The sequence below is a fragment of the Poecilia reticulata genome, chromosome 11, assembly GCF_904066995.2.
Source record: "Poecilia reticulata chromosome 11, P_reticulata-male-v2, whole genome shotgun sequence".
NCBI lineage: Eukaryota > Metazoa > Chordata > Actinopteri > Cyprinodontiformes > Poeciliidae > Poecilia > Poecilia reticulata.
In genome coordinates this window covers 30,187,528-30,208,632 of record NC_088840.1, presented here as the reverse complement: position 1 = coordinate 30,208,632, position 21,105 = coordinate 30,187,528, and the positions used below count along the sequence as shown (strand labels likewise).

Genomic DNA, 21,105 nt, shown 5'->3' with positions numbered 1-21,105 from the left:
GAGGAGAAACTGAATGAAGGAGATGAAGGCTTGGAGCTCCTCAGGGACCCTGCTGCGGCCCGGAACGTTCCCCTCATCGGTCCGGCTCATTATTCCCGCCTTTGTCTTCAGAACCTCATTCAGAACCAGATTCAGAACCTGCGGCCCGGCGGCGCTCTGCCTGCTAATCCTCCACCAGATGCTTCAGGATGATATCAGAACCCGGCAGAACCTCCAGAACCAGCCGGCACCGCAGAGACGCTGCTCTCCGCTTCACCTCTGACCCCTGAGCTGCTGCTGCTGCAGGGACACACTGCCACCCGGTGGCTGCTGAAGGCACTGCAGCAGAACTTCACTCACCAAATGTTCCTGCAGCGATTTGTGGACCGATTCAGCTTCATGCTGCAGTTTATTACAGAATAATCCATCTGAAACCGCGCCAGACTGTTGCCATGGTAACTGGAATCCTTCCGAGGTTTCCTCCAACCAGCAGCTGCAGATTCATCCCAGCAGAACTAAGGAAAAGTTTCCTGGATCAACATCTAGTGCAAATACCTCCGAATATTATAAAACAAATGACTTTAAATTCTGACGAGAAAATGTCTGAAGTGAATATTTTGAATTTCTCATTTTTAAAGAGCCACATTTTATTTTTGTTTTTAGGTTTTAAAATAAAAATCATACAAGATTTGCAGAAAATACAGATGCATGTTTCCTTCTCTGGGACTAAAAATACATCTAAATATCACAAGTATTTTTTGATGTAATTCTGTCCAGGAATATTAATTTACTGCAAGGAAAAAATGCTTAAACAATCATGTTATTAAAAGTTTATTATAAAGTCAAAGTTTTGAACTTTGTTTCAGGCTGGAGGCTCTGATCCCTGAACGCTACACTGAAAAAATAAAACGGCTGATCCAACTTAAATTAATCTGTTAGTTTATTAATGTGTCATGGTAAATAAAGTAAATCTGACCAACTTGATTTGAATTCATTTGTAAAAGTTGGATCATGTGTTTCTTTTTTCCAGTGTAGATCCTCAGTGGATCTCCTCCGGACCGACTCTGACCCAGCGGCGGTTGTTTGATTCCGAGCCGATCGGGACTCTGAGCTTCAGTCCTTCCAGTCGAGCTTCAGCGTCTCGGCGACGAAGGCGAAGATGTGCGTGTCCTCCAGGATGGCCTTGGCCGTGGGCTTCCCGGCGCCGTGTCCGCTGCGGGTGTCGACGCGCAGCAGGAGCGGCTGCCGCTGCTGCGGGCTGCCGCCCACGCCGCGCTGCAGCGCCGCGCAGAACTTGAGCGTGTGCAGCGGAACCACGCGGTCGTCGTGGTCCGCCGTCAGCAGCAGGACGGCCGGGTACGGCGGGCCGGAGTACGGCGCCTCCGGCAGGTTGTGGAGGGGAGAGTACCTGCACACAGGACAGGGTCCAGACCCGTTCTGCTGGTTCTGATGCAGGCAGGGATGTCAAACTGAAGGTCCGGGGGCCAAATACGGCCCACCGTAACTTTCTATGTGGCCCTCAGACGCCAAATTCCATCAATCTGTCCCTTCAGATCTTTTCATGCTTTTGCAGAATTATGAATTTAATGCAAGTTTTCCACAAAATGGTCAGAAATATTAATTTAATTGATGCTAACTCCCCCATGACATGTTAGCTTCAGCTACTCACTGCTTGTGTTTTCTATGGAACTAAAACTCAGACGATTTTATAACTACAGTTCAGACAAAATACACTTTTTAATTTCTCTGCAGATCTTCTGGACAAATGATGCATTTTTATAAAAGTTAGAATTAATTTACAGAAAGTCTGGAATTTCATGCAAAATGATGTTAGATTAAAAAATGATAAAGGATAAAACAATATTTTATTAAACTACAAACAATATAATATGATAGGTGAATATATTACAGTACGTATGTATTTAACCTAAAATTACTACATTCTGCCATCTTGGTTTTTGTTTTTAATTTCTAAAAATGTTTTAGTGACGTAACTGCAAACTGAACTCGGCCTGCAGGTGGCAGTGTTTCTCCATTTGGATATTCATTTCATTCACAAACTAAATATTTAGTTTTAAAATTACATATTTATTTTGGAAGTAAATATTTTGTTAGAAAAGTAAAAAAAATTATTTGGCCTAAATTTTATTGAGCTCAGACTAAATGAGATATTTATTTTTCAAGCTAAACTTTTAGAGACGTTCATGAAAGAAGGAATAAAGCAGCACTTAGACATGAACACCAACATTTTTCTCTCATTTTTGCAGCTTTTTGACTCCAACTTCCCAAAACGTTTCATGTCTGAACATTAATATTAAAACTAAATCTAACGTGAAATCCTGAAGTTTGGAAATGTTTGGAGTTTTAGGATATTCATGTTCTGAGAGGTTCTGGTTCTGGTTCTTACTTGATGAGCCACTGGAACTGCTCCGGGTCGTCGGCGCAGCCGTAGTCGGTGGTCCAGGCGTGTCCGATGGTGAACTTATGGAACTTCAACATGTCCAAAACTCCGACCTCGGCGACGGCGCATCCGAACAGCTGGGGCTGCTGGATCATGCAGGCGGCTGCAACAGAACCACCAGAACCATCAGAACCAGCAGAACCAACAGAACCATCAGAACCAATAGAACCATCAGAACCAACAGTACCAACAGAACCAGCAGAACCAATAGAACCAGCAGAACCAGTAGAACCATCAGTACCAACAGAACCACCAGAACCACCAGAACCAACAGAACCATCAGAACCAACAGAGAGAAAAACCACCTTCTACTTTTTATCTGAGTGATTTTATTTTGAAATGTTTTTACTTCAGTAAAATTTCTGGATTTTCTGTCCAAGTTTTCACCAAACAGAAACGCTGTGAAACAAGATGGCCGCCCAACAAGATGGCCGCCCAGCAGACCCAGAGAGCATGGCCGGAAAAATGAAATATTCACAAACCAAAATTCTTTGAATCGCTACAACTGATTTATCGTCAGCTGCTGAAGGTTCTGCAGAACCCGGTCCAGAACCGGACTCACCGACCAGCAGGCCGCCGTTGGACGCTCCGTTGATGGCGATCCGGCTGGCCGAGGTGAACCGCTCCCGGATCAGGAACTCCGCCGCGCTCTGGAAGTCATCGAAGCAGTTCTGCTTCCGGTCCAAGGTTCCGGCTGCAGATGGGGAACATCTTTAGAACAGAACCGGAACCAGAGCCGGGTCCAAACCGGAGCCGGTGGTACCTTTGTGCCAGGTGAGGCCGTACTCTCCGCCGCCCCGGATGTTGGCCACGGCCAGAACTCCGCCCAGGTGTCTCACGAACAGCAGGTAGGCCACACTGGGTCAGAACCAGAACCACAACTGAGACCCGGATCCTGATACCAACACGTTCAAATCACTGAGAAGAAAGAAACATCCGGACCGAACCGGCCGCTGGTCCAGAACCGGGTCGGAACATGAACCGGCCCGGTTCTGGACCAGAACCCGTTCGGAACCAGCTGATGTCGCTCACTTGTAGTGCGGCTGGACGGAGTTCTCGAAGCCGCCGTAGCCGTACAGGAAGACCGGGTTGGTTCCGTCCCGCTCCAGGTTCCGGGCGTGGACCAGGAACATGGGGATGCTGGTTCCGTCCTTACTGGGGTAGAAAACCTGGGAGAGACGCACGGGTCGGAACCGACCCGGTTCTGGTGAGTTATAGGAGACTGAAAGGTCAGAAAAGATCAGAACCTCCAGAATCCATCAGAACCTGGGGAGAATTTCAGGTTCTACAGAAATGAGTCGTCTGGTCTGGTTCTGACCCGTCAGAACCAGATAAACATTCAGGATGGACTGGCTTCACTGACACCGGTCCATTTTCTGCCAGAACTTTCCAAAGAGTCCTAAGCAAAACACTGGTTCTGGCCTAGTTTCTGCTGGTTCTGGTCCAGTTTTTGCTGGTTCTGGCCTAGTTTCTGCTGGTTCTGGCCTAGTTTCTGCTGGTTCTGGTCCAGTTTCTGCTGGTTCTGGCCTAGTTTCTGCTGGTTCTGGTCCAGTTTCTGCTGGTTCTGGCCTAGTTTCTGCTGGTTCTGGTCCAGTTTCTGCTGGTTCTGGTCCAGTTTCTGCTTGGCTGCAGTTGCTGCTTTCCGCCAGCGGGTGGAGCTGTTTCCTCACAGATTGGCCTGGTTCTGTTTGGATCGGATCTGTTCTGATCAGCCAGCTGACCCAAGAAGAACCCAGTCAGAACTTCAGGGGCCGGACCGGCGCTCCTCCTGGGACCCGACAGAACCAGCGGGTCCGAACAGCAGAACCTCAGGCTTAAGAATAAAATCTAATTTTTCTTTTACCAGATTCTGATTTTAATTTTTAAAAATATCGAAATAAAAGTTTCAGGACCGAAAACCTTTAGTGCCTTTTCTCCCTACTGGCCCTTTAAGACTTTGTCTTTGTGTTATTTTGACTTTATTCTTCTTCCGTAGATTTGATCTGAATTCAACTTGAAATAAACAGAAGCTGTAAAAACAAGATGGCCGCCTGACATCACTGAGCCACAGACGGGATCAACAAAATGCGTTTCTGTCCCGGTTCTGGCCGAACCTTCGGGACAAGTCCAGGTGTCCAGAAGGGGGCGGAGCTCACCTGGCTGGTCAGGAAGTCGTCCTGGTTGATGCCTTTGACCTCCACCTCCCTGAAGACCCGGGGCTCCGGGTCGGGCCGGCTCAGGTCGCAGTGGTAGATGATCCCTGATGGAGAGCAGAGGGTCAGATGGAGGCTGGGGGTCAGGGGTCAGGGGTCAGCGGTGGGTTTACCCGGCGTGGTGAAGGAGGTGAACTTGTAGAAGAACTCTGAGTGTTTCTTCTTGCAGCTGACCCCGGCGATGGTTCCCACGTCCAGCGGCAGGTCCCGCAGCAGGCGGCCGCTGCTCAGCTCGAACAGCTGCAGCACGTCCTTCACGTCGTGGACGTAGTTCACCAGCAGGTGGCGCTGGTTCACACAGGAGACGAAGCCTGCAGGCCAGAGGGCAGAGGTCAGGTCAGACCCAGAGAAGAAGCTAAAACTGTTATAAACTCCTGCAGCTTGATCTGATTCAGTTTCCCGTCACCGGCTTGACTCAGCCGCTGTCGTCTGAGACCAGTGTCACTTTTCCGCAGTTCCTCTGACGGAGCCGCGGCCGCCACTTCCTGCTTCCTGTGGTCGGACCGTCATCGAAACGCCGGCCAGGAATTCACAGAAAGCTGTCGCAACGCTCCGACCGCGGTTCTGAGGACGAGAGCTCTGCGTATCTCTGATGCTGGCGGACTTTTCCCTTCATTCCCGGCACCAGAACCAGCTGGAGGGCGGGACTGGACCGGGCCGGGCCGGGCCGAGTGGCTGCTCACCCAGGACGTCCTTCTCATGCTGCGGGATCAGCGTGGTCCAGTTCTGCCGGTCCGGCTTCTGGATGTTGATGTTGATGAGGCAGTAGCGCGGCGCGTCCAGGTTGGAGCGGAACGTGAACACGCTGCCCTCGCTGGTCACGTAGGAGTACTGCGCCTCGAAGTCGTCCACCAGCCGGACCCACGGCAGCAGACCTGCAGAACCAGAACACGTTCACAACCAGACAGCAGGAAGTGTCGACACCCGGCGTGGAAACTTCCCACAGCCCAACAACGTCCACAGGCCCAAGGAAGCTGTGAGGAAACTGGACTGGAGTTTCATCAGCTGCACGCAGAGAACCCAACAGAACCAACAGAACCTCAGCAGAACCCAGTGGAACCTGCTGCAGCCAGCGAAGCAACTGCTGCTGAACATCGTCATGAAGATTTTTATCAGGATTAATCCACGTTTTCATCAATATTCATATGTTAACAATCAATTATTTTAACGATTAATCGATTGTTCTGATGATTAATCGATTGTTCTGACGATTAATCGATTGTTCTGACGATTAATCGATTGTTCTGACGATTAATTGATTGTTCTGACGATTAATCGATTGTTCTGACGATTGGATAAAAAAATTGCCACATTCAGCAGATTTTTCATTTGACCACTTAAACTGTTTTACACATTAGAAAAATGTTAAAAGATCCAAATAAATAAATAAATAATCATGTTTCTGTTTGAAATAAGAAAATCAACATTAGATGTGTGGAAGTCAAACTAAAGTTCCTTTAGTGACCGTCTGATCGATCTGCAGATAAAAATCCTTCTAACTTCAACGTAGGGCTGTTGTAAACGATTATTTTAGTAATCTATAGATTTTTCTTACGATTAATCGAGTAATCGGATAAAAACAATTATGAAATAAAATATTGGTAAATCTTCCATAACACCAGTGTTACTATCGGATATCAACATCAGTCTATTTTTTCCACCTTTGAGCTTCCCTACCAGTTACTGTTTTGTAGACGGGGGAGCAATACGGGATATTTACGGCTCCTCCGTTCAGAAACTCATCTACCAGCCATGTTCCGCCTCCCGTTTGTTCAGACCGGGATGATATAAGTTTATTGTGCGGTTCGTCCTGTCGAGAAAAGTCGAGCTCATCCCACTTCCCCATGCTGGAGATTTTAGTTTAATAGTAATAATAAATAAAATTACCTTAAAATTAATGACATAGGTGACATCAAGACCCAACAGTAGAGTCAGACGGTAATAAAATGAATCTGGTTGTGTGTGTTGTTATTGTGTCCTGCAAACTTTGCTTTAATTCTACTTTTTTATATTTAATCATAAAAAATCAAAGTCAGGCAGAAAGAGAGTCATGAAACAGGAAGCTGGTTTCCTGAAGAAAAGCGGAAGTTTATTTCTTGCATCAGTCTAAAAATAATTCAGACCATTCCTTATTTTAAAGCATTAAAGGTTTTTAAAGAATAAAATCTAAACATTTTGAGAAATTGGATAAAACCCACAGTAAAATACTTAAAATAATGACTTATAATTATGGCAATAATTAATATTGGTTTAACCAGTGGTTGATGTTGATTTGATTATAAGAATATTTACACTTACTCTCACACTTGTGGAAGTACTTAAAGGTGAAACAAGTAACTGTAACATGATATCAGATAATTAGAATAATGGATTATTATTGGTTTCTTGTCAGAAGTGTCTGTAATAACTCACATTATGATTATAATAAGAGTAACTAATAAGTTATGGTTATTATAACATTATAAATGAATGTTGAATCAGATAAACTAAAAGGTTATAAATGTGATTTTGACATTGAACTTGAAAAGGTGTAAAATGTTGTAACTGTAATTAAAGGTCACTGATGTTGTGTAGGAGGTAGATGGTAGGTGGAAGGACAGGGGAAAAGGGGAACTGATAGGAGAACGGAGAAGATAAAGCCTTATTGCTAAACTTCAACTTGCCTAAGAAAAGGTTGGGCAGGAAACAGAGGTAGGAGGAACTGTTGAGCAACTTGGGGACATTAGAACAGAGATCCGGTCATAAGGTCTCCAGGGTGATGGAGATGAGATCATCTGTCCAAGCAGTCAGCCAATGAGATAGGCACAGCAACAAAGCTAGCCAATGCAAACGCACCAAAAGGTGGATAAACCCTTTATAAGGTGGGTGCAACAGAGGAAACTTTGGTTGGATCCTTCAGGCAGCTTCGAGCCAAGACGGAGATGGACAAAGAACTCTGCAGCTGAAGAAGAGCCGGGGCCACAGAACCGAAGACTGTTCTGCACATGGGGACCAACCCGTTAGCCCCGCAACATGTGGCTTCAAATCGCACTTCTCTCATCAGCTGGGCTTAGGACCCCAAAGACAAAGACCAAGGCAAAGATGAAGATAAAGACAAAGGCAAAGAACAAAGGCAAAGAGGAAGAACTGGTGTGTTCCTTCCGTGGGACCAGAAAGATCGTGAGACGAGGAGAAGGGAGCTACAGAGCTGCAAGACAAGAAGCTGAGGACCGCTACGCACATGAGGAAGTCACCCTGAGGCCCGAGACCTGCCGCTCTAAGTCAGTACTCTTCCTGTACTGGGAACCTCCTGCTGCTGCAACACCTTCATCATCAGGCCAGTTCTGGGGTTCAAAATGCCAAACTCTGTCCGTCTCTCTCAAAGTTTCCCTTTTTTAGTTCTCAGTGTCAGCATTAGGGAAAGATAGGCTAGATTATTGATTTTACTTATTTGATTATTTCTGCTACTGAATTAAGCTGTACTGACCCTTGCAAAATTGCCTTACTAATAAAATAATTAGCATTAAGAAAATCTAAAAGATGTTGTGGACATTCAATTAATGAGTCACCTTAAAGTTCTTTGATGGTTGTAAAATAGCTATGAGGTTTGATTCTGGGAGGAAAAAGTAGAAATGTTTTATAGGTTGCTTTTAGCCAAAACTAAAACAACACCCTTGGGACTCGCCCGAGTCACTAAAACCAACCTGGTTCAGTAACAAGTGCAAGTTGTAATAAAGAGAAAGAGCGACCGTTAACAGGTGTGCTCTGTGAAGCTAGTTGGTTGCAAGCTACTCAATCTGGCTAATTCACAGGGTGAAAAAGGGTGGGACATCTGGATGGAGGTCGTTAGAAACCAGGCTAGTCTTTCTCGACGCCAGCTTAAACAGAGTTTACTCAGTTCTGAACAGGGTAAAATCCCATCAGATTTAGAAAACTCAAATTACCCGTTAGATGGAGAGCTGGCTGCACATCTCCCTCCTCTGAGAAGGGGAAGTACAGAGAGAGAGAAGGGGAGGGAGGTGTTGCGCAACAACAAGTGGCGCCCAACGTGGGGCGTTGCGTAACCACAACAAGGTGGAGCCCAACGTCATAGAAGTCTAAGCGTGTAAAACAGGAGGATAGTTCTGGATCTCGCAGTAACTACACGGCGTGTGGGTGAGGGGAGTTTCACTGAGGACAGTTGACCATGTCCATCAGTGACGCTAGTAGCCAAGATAGCCTAGACCCATTCCTGCTCGATGGCTTAAGAGAGGCTTTGGGGGATAGGCGACTCGGAGACAAGGAGGACGACGCGAGGTCGTACGTCCAGAAGATGTAAGCAATTCCACAAGGAAGTGGTGAAATGCATCTGGAGCTCAAGGTCGAGCATCTGAGAGCACGCATGAGGGAGCTCATTGGCGTGGAAATGACGAAGTGGACTGTTATGTCCAGCAGAGGAAAATTGTCCTTGTCGGAGCCGAGAAGTGGGACAGTACTCCCAGAGGACGGGAGGCCCCATGGATAACAGAAAAGAGAGGTGAGGAGTACCTCTTGGTGCTGATGGACATGGTGTAACAGTGACAGCTGAAAAAGAGCAGGTCTTCCCCTGCGGAGGAACTCCGTTCACGTCACAGAAAGCCGGAAGGCGAAGGCACTTCTCCTTTTTGCCCAGAGAGGGAAAGGGGAAGTTGCAGTTTACAGTGTCATTGAAAACAGGACAGAAAGTTTGGATTAAAGATCAAGATCGGTCTGTAGTCACGGTGATCAAGCTGAAATTCAATGGAATGAATTTTGTGAAGCAAGTACTGCACTGTAAAAAAGTATTACTTATGAAGAAAGGGGTCCACAAGGTCAGTGTTCAAGCCAGTTCTTAGCTAAAGCGAACCAGAACATTGCAAGAATCAAGCATCATGCCATCCTGTGTTAGACTGGCTACTATTACAGGATGATTGCCATTCAAAGAACAACTTCAAGGCTTAGGACTAGGAGGGCCCTGAAGAAATTGGATTATGCTAAAGAAGAACTCCTGTCACAAAAGGATGGATTAAACTGGAAAAGGGACTGAAGTCGTGAGGAAGGAGTGGCATCATAGACAACCACCAAGATCAATCCTGCAACAAAGTGTTGAAATCACACCCAACACCTGGAAGCAACCTGTGGACTTCACAGAGTCCTGCCTGACAGAGTCCTGTTGCCTCCGACAACTCCAGTAACCCTTTAACGACCCCAGCGATGAAAAAGGATTATGATTATGGATAAAGCGTCATGCTGCTTATGCTTTTTGTTTTACTCTACTGAACACCCAGAGTTTTGTTTTTTTTTTATTGAGGCTTTTTGCCCATCAACCTGTCCCTAAGGAATCTTCCACATCCTGAAGAACCAACGCTTCATTCAGCTGAGGATTTTTTGTCACTATTAAAGGATCAGAGCGACCTGGGTTCTCTTCAACATTCGTCACTTCCTGAGAGACATCAAAACTCCAAGGAGGGGGTGTCAAAGAGCAGTGGAGTTTGAAGACTGCTGAGCCCTTGGTGACGACTGAGGATCTGCATCTTCACATCCCAGACTGCTGAGGCCTTGGTGAAGATGGAGGATCTGCATCTTCACATCCCAGACTGCTGTGGCCTTGGTGACGATGGAGGATCTTCACATCCCAGACTGCCATCTTCTCTTTCCAGGGGATGAGGACGCAGACCTGCAAGAGGATGTTGGGTTCCCAGCATGTGAAAGGTCTGACCTCGCGGAGGGGGTGTCGAGAAAAGTCGAGCTCATCCCACTTCCCCATGCTGGAGATTTTAGTTTAATAGTAATAATAAATAAAATTACCTTAAAATTAATGACATAGGTGACATCAAGACCCAACAGTAGAGTCAGACGGTAATAAAATGAATCTGGTTGTGTGTGTTGTTATTGTGTCCTGCAAACTTTGCTTTAATTCTACTTTTTTATATTTAATCATAAAAAATCAAAGTCAGGCAGAAAGAGTCATGAAACAGGAAGCTGGTTTCCTGAAGAAAAGCGGAAGTTTATTTCTTGCATCAGTCTAAAAATAATTCAGACCATTCCTTATTTTAAAGCATTAAAGGTTTTTAAAGAATAAAATCTAAACATTTTGAGAAATTGGATAAAACCCACAGTAAAATACTTAAAATAATGACTTATAATTATGGCAATAATTAATATTGGTTTAACCAGTGGTTGATGTTGATTTGATTATAAGAATATTTACACTTACTCTTACACTTGTGGAAGTACTTAAAGGTGAAACAAGTAACTGTAACATGATATCAGATAATTAGAATAATGGATTATTATTGGTTTCTTGTCAGAAGTGTCTGTAATAACTCACATTATGATTATAATAAGAGTAACTAATAAGTTATGGTTATTATAACATTATAAATGAATGTTGAATCAGATAAACTAAAAGGTTATAAATGTGATTTTGACATTGAACTTGAAAAGGTGTAAAATGTTGTAACTGTAATTAAAGGTCACTGATGTTGTGTAGGAGGTAGATGGTAGGTGGAAGGACAGGGCAAAAATAGGAACTGATAGGAGAACGGAGAAGATAAAGCCTTATTGCTAAACTTCAACTTGCCTAAGAAAAGGTTGGGCAGGAAACAGAGGTAGGAGGAACTGTTGAGCAACTTGGGGACATTAGAACAGAGATCCGGTCATAAGGTCTCCAGGGTGATGGAGATGAGATCATCTGTCCAAGCAGTCAGCCAATGAGATAGGCACAGCAACAAAGCTAGCCAATGCAAACGCACCAAAAGGTGGATAAACCCTTTATAAGGTGGGTGCAACAGAGGAAACTTTGGTTGGATCCTTCAGGCAGCTTCGAGCCAAGACGGAGATGGACAAAGAACTCTGCAGCTGAAGAAGAGCCGGGGCCACAGAACCGAAGACTGTTCTGCACATGGGGACCAACCCGTTAGCCCCGCAACATGTGGCTTCAAATCGCACTTCTCTCATCAGCTGGGTTTAGGACCCCAAAGACAAAGACCAAGGCAAAGATGAAGATAAAGACAAAGGCAAAGAACAAAGGCAAAGAGGAAGAACTGGTGTGTTCCTTCCGTGGGACCAGAAAGATCGTGAGACGAGGAGAAGGGAGCTACAGAGCTGCAAGACAAGAAGCTGAGGACCGCTACGCACATGAGGAAGTCACCCTGAGGCCCGAGACCTGCCGCTCTAAGTCAGTACTCTTCCTGTACTGGGAACCTCCTGCTGCTGCAACACCTTCATCATCAGGCCAGTTCTGGGGTTCAAAATGCCAAACTCTGTCCGTCTCTCTCAAAGTTTCCCTTTTTAGTTCTCAGTGTCAGCATTAGGGAAAGATAGGCTAGATTATTGATTTTACTTATTTGATTATTTCTGCTACTGAATTAAGCTGTACTGACCCTTGCAAAATTGCCTTACTAATAAAATAATTAGCATTAAGAAAATCTAAAAGATGTTGTGGACATTCAATTAATGAGTCACCTTAAAGTTCTTTGATGGTTGTAAAATAGCTATGAAGTTTGATTCTGGGAGGAAAAAGTAGAAATGTTTTATAGGTTGCTTTTAGCCAAAACTAAAACAACACCCTTGGGACTCGCCCGAGTCACTAAAACCAACCTGGTTCAGTAACAAGTGCAAGTTGTAATAAAGAGAAAGAGCGACCGTTAACAGGTGTGCTCTGTGAAGCTAGTTGGTTGCAAGCTACTCAATCTGGCTAATTCACAGGGTGAAAAAGGGTGGGACATCTGGATGGAGGTCGTTAGAAACCAGGCTAGTCTTTCTCGACGCCAGCTTAAACAGAGTTTACTCAGTTCTGAACAGGGTAAAATCCCATCAGATTTAGAAAACTCAAATTACCCGTTAGATGGAGAGCTGGCTGCACATCTCCCTCCTCTGAGAAGGGGAAGTAGAGTGAGAGAGAAGGGGGGGGAGGTGTTGCGCAACAACAGTCCGTAAAGCTGCTCTGACCCTGTAAGCATCAACCCTCAGCCGCCCGCCGTGTTCAGTCTCTCCGCTCACCTGTAGAAATCCTCCTCAGCTTCTTCCCGCCGTTCAACCAGCAGCTCCGGAGCAGAAAGGCTGCCGAACTCCCGGCATCGCGCCGGTCATTTTAAGGATGTTTATTGGTCCCATAAAAACGATGAAAACCCGGAATTATCACCAATCAGTAAAATCCCCGCGGGCCGAACCTGAAGATTGGACGTTATGCCGCTAACACGTAGCTTCCGTCAACAACTCAGAGGCGGAAGTCAGAGCTCCGCGCAACGCAAATAATGTTCCGGCTGAAACACGGGGCGCTAAAGGATAAAACATAAATTAACGAAGCTTCGAGGCAGGAACATTTTCCTCCAGGGATTTTAATAATCGAGGTACTCGAATCACTCGAGGAATCGTTTCAGCCCTACTTCAACGTGTGAAAAGTTCAGGCTTTTCTGAGCATCAGTGGAACTGATCTGCTGATTATTATGTTTTAATGAAGTGATTAATTATTGGATAATAAAAAGTCCTTGAAGAATCGAAGGAGGTTCTTCATCTTAAATCTTTATATTTTTACAGTTTTGCTTCATCGCTGCTCTGATTGTTATTCTTCCAGCAAACAGAGTCGGTTTTCTATGGTGTGCTCCAGTTAACTATGAATTAATTATGTCAATAATCGATTAATCGTGATTAATCGTTCCGCTGTAATGGAAATTCTGCTTCAGAAACCAGGAAACGTTTATTCAGGAAGGAATAACTGGGAAGAGTTAAAGTCGCCAGGAGCAAAGTTCCACCTCAGAGTCGTGACTGCGGAATGCAACAGAACCGGCCCGGCCCGGATCCGGATTCTGTGGAAACGGCTCCAGAGGAAAAACAAGGATTTTTACCTCCGTATTAAATTAAATCCACCTGCAGAAATGAGTCATTTTCACAGCGACGCAGGTTGGAGACGCAGCAGCAGCCAACAGATTCACTCATTCACTCACTCACTCACTCACTCAGGTTCATATTTTATCATCAGTTTCTACATCCTGAAGTTTCGTCACTTGTTGAAATTCTTGTGGTTCATCAGAAAGTCGACAGATTCACTGAACATGTGAGCCGAAGAAGAGCAGCTGCTGCGGTCCGGTCCGGACGGTCCAGTCTGTCCGGTCCAGTCTAGCCCAGTCCAGCCCGGTCGGTTCGGTCCAGTCAGTCTAGCCCAGTCCAGTCCGGTCCGGTCCAGTCAGTCTAGCCCAGTCCAGCCCGGTCGGTCCGGTCCAGTCAGTCTAGCCCAGTCCAGTCCGGTCCGGTCCAGTCAGTCCAGCCCGGTCGGTTCGGTCCAGTCAGTCCGGTCCAGTCAGTCTAGCCCAGTCCAGTCCGGTCCGGTCCAGTCAGTCTAGCCCAGTCCAGTCCAGTCCGGTCCAGTCAGTCTAGCCCAGTCCAGCCCGGTCGGTCCAGTCAGTCTAGCCCAGTCCAGTCCAGTCCGGTCCAGTCAGTCTAGCCCAGTCCTGTCTAGCCCAGTCCAGCCCGGTCGGTCCGGTCCAGTCAGTCCAGCCCGGTCGGTTCGGTCCAGTCAGTCCGGTCCAGTCAGTCTAGTCCAGTCCAGTCCGGTCCAGTCAGTCTAGTCCAGTCCAGTCCGGTCCGGTCCAGTCTCCAGGACTCCCTGACCCACCTTGGATCCCGTCCGGAAGCGCCTGCAGGTCGCAGTACCAGAGCCGGTTGACGGGCCGGCAGCCCTCGGTGATGGACAGAACCGCGTACCGGCCGTCATCTGACACCTGCAGCAGAACCGAACACGCAGCGTCAGCCGGGTCCGAAACCCAGAAGAACTAAAACCTGGAACCGGATTCTCCTGACGAGTCAAACTTGAAAAGTTTCACATTTGCAGGAATAAATATTTGGACCCACTAATGCACCAGAACCAAACCAGAACCGAGTCGACACAGAAAAATCTGGGTTTTCTCCAGGTCATTAAACACAACAGAACTGGATCTGGTTCCGACCCGATATGAACCAGTTTGTACCGGTTCTGATCCGGAAACATTTTTATGAAAATGTCTGAATCATGTCGCTGTAACTGGTTCTGACTGGACCTGGACTGGTACTGGTTCTGACTGGACCTGGACTGGTACTGGTTCTGATTGGACCTGGACTGGTTCTGTTTCTGATTGGACCTGGACCTGGACTGGTTCTGACTGGACCTGGACTGGTTCTGACTAGACCTGGACTGGTACTGGTTCTGATTGAACCTGGACTGGTACTGGTTCTGATTGGACCTGGACTGGTTCTGGCTAGACCTGGACTGGTACTGGTTCTGATTGGACCTGGACTGGTTCTGACTGGACCTGGACTGGTACTGGTTCTGATTGGACCTGGACTGGTTCTGACTGGACCTGGACTGGTTCTGACTGGACCTGGACTGGTACTGGTTCTGAATGGACCTGGACTGGTTCTGATTGGACCTGGACTGGTACTGGTTCTGACTGGACCTGGACTGGTACTGGTTCTGATTGGACCTGGACTGGTTCTGATTGGACCTTGAATGATTCTGATTGGACCTGGACTGGTACTGGTTCTGACTGTGGTTGTGGGATGAAAACCCGAATCAGTTGGTACTCTGCAGGGTTCTGGTGGTCCGGGCCGTCTCAGAGTGAATGGACTTGGTTTTGGTCTGGTGTGTTTCTGGATCAGAACCTGGTTCTGGTCGGACTCACCGTAACTGAGCTGTGCCATTTGGGATGGTCCGGGAACTCGGCCACCAGAACGTCGTCGGACTGCTCGGTTCCGATCCGATGGTAGAAGAGCTTCTGGTTGATGTTGGACGTGGTCTCTGTGCCTGAGGGACGACAGGAGCTGGTTACTCTGGTTCTGTTGGTCCGGTTCTGATCTGGAGCCAGACCCGGGTGGTTCTGGTGCGCTGTCAGAACCAGAACCGGGCCGGTGCGTGGTTCTGACCGTCAGCCTTGCCGTCCTGAGGCGGGTAGCAGTTGTAGAAGATGCCCCGGGCGTCGTGGGTCCAGGCCAGGCAGCTGAACTTGACCCGCTCCAGAACATCGGGCAGCGGCGCCAGATCGACCGGGTTCAGGAAGCGCAGCGTGACCCAGTCCGACCCGGCACTGCTCAGCCCGTAAGCAAAGTACTCACACTCCTCAGACAGCCGTCCCACTGGGGAGACAGAAGGTTAGAGCGGTTCTGGAGCGGTTCTGGAGCGGTTCCGAGCCGGACTCACTCTTCAGCGCCACGGTTCCGTCTTCAGACAGCGAGTTCGGGTCGAAGAACACGGAGGCCGGTGCGTCCAGCGAGTCCTGGACGTACAGAACGTCCTGGTTCTGGAGGCCCGCGTTGTGGGAGTAGAAATACCTGCAGGGAGAATCCAGAACAATCTGGAACAATCCGGAACTATCTGGAATAATCCGGAACAATCTGGAATAATCCAGAACAATCTGGAATAATCCGGAACAATCTGGAATAATCCAGAACAATCTGGAATAATCCGGAACAATCTGGAACAATCTAGAACAATCTGGAAAAATCCGGAACAATCTGGAATAATCCGGAACTATCTGGAGTAATCCGGAATAATCCGGAGTAATCCGGAACAATCTGGAACAATCTAGAACAATCTGGAAAAATCCGGAATAATCCAGAACAATCTGGAATAATCCGGAACAATCCAGAACAATCTGGAATAATCCAGAACAATCTGGGAAAAACCGGAATAATCCAGAACAATCTGGAATAATCCGGAACAATCTGGAAAAATCCAGAACAATCTGGAATAATCCGGAACAATCCAGAACAATCTGGAATAATCCAGAACAATCTGAAATAATCCAGAACAATCTGGAATAATCTGGAAAAATCCAGAATAATCCAGAACAATCTGGAATATAACGTCTAAACCTTCAGAGTTCATTATTAGCAAACCTCTCGCATCGCAGGTCTAAAACAAATGAAACAATTAAATATACAAGAATTAAGTCAAAATAATATAAAGTTGCAGTTATGACTAATATTATTACAACTTCATTCTCATTATTTTGACTTTATTCTCTTAATACTCTGACTTCATATTTTATTCTTTATTAGTGAGTTTCTCATCTGGAGAATCTCAAAGGTTTGTGAAGGAAATTCATTTAAAATGCTGCAGTAATTTTAACATCTTGGTGAATTATTTCTGTTTTAACACAGTTTTCTGTGAGAAGGACCCGGTCCAGACCCGGTCCAGACCTGATCCAGATCCGGTCCAGACCCGGTCCAGATCCAGTCCGGATCCGCGTTGGATCCGGTCCAAATCCGGTCCAGACCTGGTCCGGTCCAGATCCGGTCCGGATCCGCGTTGGATCCGGTCCAAATCCGGTCCAGACCTGGTCCGGTCCAGATCCGGTCCAGACCTGATCCAGATCCGGTCCAGACCCGGTCCAGATCCGGTCCAGACCCGGTCCAGATCCGGTCCGGATCCGCGTTGGATCCGGTCCAAATCCGGTCCAGACCTGGTCCGGTCCAGACCTGGTCCGGTCCAGACCCGGTCCGGTCCAGATCCGGTCCGGATCCGGTCCAGATCCAGTTCGGACTTGCTCCAGACCCGGTTCGGCCCGGCTGTACCTGGACCCCCGCTTGTAGGGGCAGCTGAACTTCGGGTAGTCGTAGAGCTCGGTGAGGCGCTGCTGGAACCGGGCCCGGACTGCACAGCCCTCCAGGTACGGCATGGTCAGCTGGTTCTGCTCCTCCACAAACGCCTGTGCAGCGAACAGATCGGATCAGATCCGGAACCGCCGGGGGGTGGTTCTGCAGGTAGAGGGCATTACCATGGTTTCCGGGCTGTCCGGGTCCTCCAGCCAGACGTACGGGTCCGGGATCTTGGTTCCGTGGTAATCATCCACCTGTTCAACAAACAAGCAACAATCAAAGTCTGGCTCTGAAACCGGATCTTCTGGTTCTGGATGTTTCCGTGGAACTGCGAAGCTCCGAGCGCCAACTGTCAGCACCAAACCTGCCGGCTGACATTGCCGGGACGAAAACACTGGAACGGAAACGCTGCCGGGACGGAAACGCTGGAACGGAAACGCTGCCGGGACGGAAACACTGGAACGGAAACGCCGGAACGGAAACGCCGTTGTGACGGAAACGCTGCCGGGACGGAAACGCCGGAACGGAAACGCCGGAACGGAAACGCCGGAACGGAAACGCCGGAACGGAAACGCTGGAACGGAAACGCTGGAACGGAAACGCTGGAACGGAAACGCCAGAACGGAAACGCTGGAATGGAAACGCCGTTGTGACGGAAACGCTGCCGGGACGGAAACACCGGAATGGAAACGGCACCGTGACGGAAACGGTGGAACAGAAACGTCGGAACGGAAACACCGGAACGGAAACGCTGGAACGGAAACGCTGCCGGGACGGAAACGCCGGAACGGAAACGCTGGAACGGAAACGCTGGAACGGAAACGCTGGAACGGAAACGTCGGAACGGAAACGGCACCGTGACGGAAACGGTGGAACAGAAACGTCGGAACGGAAACACCGGAATGGAAACGCTGGAATGGAAACGCCGCTGTGACGGAAACGCCGGAACAGAAACGGCGCCAGCGGAGCTTTGAGCCTCCAAACTGGATCACCAGGATCAAAACGCTCAGACTCTTATAGATGCTTCCTGCTGAAAGAACAAACCAGTCAAAGCTGTAATGAAGCCAAACTGTTTAAAATATCAACAACTGATCAGAAAATCTGTTAGATGAAACAAAACGCTGCAGCTGAAGGATCCATCTGATCATTTTCCTCCTCCGTTCCTTCAGGAAATCCAATTTTTCTGGTATTTTTTATGCACATCGAGCCGCTGCTTCAGAAACGTTGGATTCTTCCATCACATCAACCATTTTTATTGAGTTTCTGTTGTTTTAATGCGTGAAAATTAATTTTGAAACAGAAAATGTTGCATAAATTAATCTGCATTCATATCATCAAAACCTTCATTTATTTTAGTAATTCAGAGCCAAAAGTGAAACTTTCTGCATCGCTGAGTGAAATTCAGTTCATCAGGATATTAAATCAGACGAATAAAACGGTTATTTTTTGCAGTGCGTTGCTCTGAAGGAGAAACCTGCAGATTTTCCTTCACCAGTTGCAGCTTCACTTCATACGACTTTATTAAAATGACTTTAGTTTTATTTCAATCCAACAGAGACACAGTTAAAGGGCCGGTATCACATTTTCCACAGTCTGTTACCTCCAGCTGTTATGAAAATGTTCTTCCTTCCACTAAACTTTCTCTGGCTACGCGTACGCAGCATTGACCTGGACGTCAGACCTGCCTGCTGATTTTAGATTATAGAATATGAACATAGATCTGTTTCAGTGAGAGCAGAATTCACAAAGACAACAGGAAGTTTATGGGAGCAAACTGATGATGACATCATCAGCAGGTCACGACCTCAAACAACTGAACCATGAACATGAACAGATTCATTGTTTTAACTGACTGAACTGGATTGAGAACCGGTTCTTTGTGAGGATGAACTGGTTGAAACTGTGGTGGTTCAGGATCCGGACCCCTGGTTCTGCTCCGGTGAGCCTGGCTCTCCTGGACCCAAACCGTCCGGATCAGAACCAGGAAGGGAAAGAGAAAGCGGGTCGGAGGCTCCTCCTCCTGCAGCTCTGAAACTGATTATTGATCATTAATTATCTGTAATGATGCTGGTTTCTGCCTGAGCTCCACCTGACCCGGAGCCTCCCTCAGGCCTGCACCGGAACCGCCTCTACCTGTCCCGCTCCGCACCTGAGTAGCAGACCCGAACCGAACCGAACCGAGCCCAGGCCGGACTCACCTGGTTGAGGTCTCTCCTTGCTTCCGGGTATCTGAACGCCATCACGCTGCTGGGGGTTCGGGGCCTCTAAAGTCGGTCGGAACCAGCGGACTCTGAACCGCCGGGCTGAACAGAAAGTGAAACTTTCAGGCCGGCAGACAGGAAGTGACGTGTCAGCCAGGACCGTAAATGGCGCAGTCCCGTCGCTCGGGGATTTCTGGCGCAGTTTCAGCCGCAGGAGGAGCGCAGATATGGAGGACCAGCTGGAGGGAAGGGTTCGGTTCCGGTCCAAAGAACACCCAGCTGGTTCTGGTTCAGATTTCCCGGTTTTATCTCAGATTAAAGTCCAAATGCTGAGAAAAAAATCTGAGACTAAAGAAACATTCATGTAATAACTGATTATTGATATCAGATCCTCAGGATGTTAATTTGATAAAACATCATTTATTTATTTTTACATTTTATTCTAAACCAGCCAGGGTGTCCAAAGTGCGGCCCGCGGGCCACCGGCGGCCCTCAGGGTGACTTTGGACGGCCTGGTCTTCAAGTTGAGCCGGTTATGAAAGTTATGAAGTTTTTAAAACATGATTCACATCTTAAAGTGAAAACTTCAGGTTTTTTGCTTTCAGTTTAATTTCTCAGTAAAAACATCCAGGAGCTTTTATGGTCTGAGTTGACAGAACCAGAACCAGAACCAGTTCAGGAAACCAGAAGCAAAACTAACAAATCTAGAAAAAAAATAATAAAATAAAAAAACTGGAAAATGTGGGAAATGGTGTCATGTTTTTTTTTTTATCTAATTTTTTCAGATGTCAGAAACTCGACTGCTTTGCTTATTTTATTTAAACATTGTTTAAAAATTTAAAAACGAAATTGTTTTTGAATTTATTAAAAAGAAAAATACTAAACATTTTTGGGTTCTGGAGATTTTCAGCTTCACATTTTCAGATCAAACTCATTAAATATCTTAACTGAGTTTATGACTGATTTACCCATCAGGAGAGGACCGGATGTTTCTGGACCGGATGTTTCTGGACCGGATGTTTCTGGACCGGATGTTTCTGGACCGGATGTTTCTGGACCCGGTGTTTCTGAACCGGGAGTTTCTGGACCCGGTGTTTCTGAACCGGGAGTTTCTGGACTGGATGTTTCTGGACTGGATGTTTCAGGACCGGATGTTTCTGGACTGGATGTTTCTGGACCCGGTGTTTCTGGACCCGGTGTTTCTGGACTGGATGTTTCTGGACTGGATGTTTCTGGACCGGATGTTTCTGGACCCGGTGTTTCTGGACCGGGAGTTTCTGGACCCGGTGTTTCTGAACCGGGAGTTTCTGGACTGGATGTTTCTGGACTGGATGTTTCAGGACCGGATGTTTCTGGACTGGATGTTTCTGGACCCGGTGTTTCTGGACCCGGTGTTTCTGGACTGGATGTTTCTGGACTGGATGTTTCTGGACTGGATGTTTCTGGACCCGGTGTTTCTGGACTGGATGTTTCAGGACCGGATGTTTCTGGACTGGATGTTTCTGGACCCGGTGTTTCTGGACCGTATGTTTCTGGACCGTATGTTTCTGGACTGGATGTTTCTGGACAGTATGTTTCTGGACCCAGTGTTTCTGGACCCGGTGTTTCTGGACCGTATGTTTCTGGACCGTATGTTTCTGGACTGGATGTTTCTGGACAGTATGTTTCTGGACCCGGTGTTTCTGGACCGGATGTTTCTGGACCCGGTGTTTCTGGACCCGGT

General features: G+C 47.2%; 1 protein-coding gene across 1 annotated transcript; it reads right to left on the bottom strand.

Annotated features, from left to right (window-relative positions):
• Window positions 1-797: 797 nt before the first annotated feature.
• LOC103473098 (prolyl endopeptidase) lies at window positions 798-19,950 on the bottom strand. Its single transcript, XM_081612439.1, has 15 exons — window positions 19,380-19,950; window positions 17,361-17,435; window positions 17,158-17,291; window positions 15,782-15,912; window positions 15,508-15,717; window positions 15,267-15,388; window positions 14,225-14,330; window positions 5,316-5,507; window positions 4,746-4,943; window positions 4,576-4,679; window positions 3,473-3,609; window positions 3,204-3,298; window positions 3,003-3,134; window positions 2,387-2,543; window positions 798-1,387 (listed from the first exon to the last, which is right to left on the bottom strand). The coding sequence occupies exons 1-15, from the start codon at window positions 19,419-19,421 to the stop codon at window positions 1,093-1,095; spliced, it is 2,130 nt and encodes a 709-aa protein (XP_081468565.1). The 5' UTR covers window positions 19,422-19,950; the 3' UTR covers window positions 798-1,092.
• Between the last annotated feature and the right edge of the window lie 1,155 nt (window positions 19,951-21,105).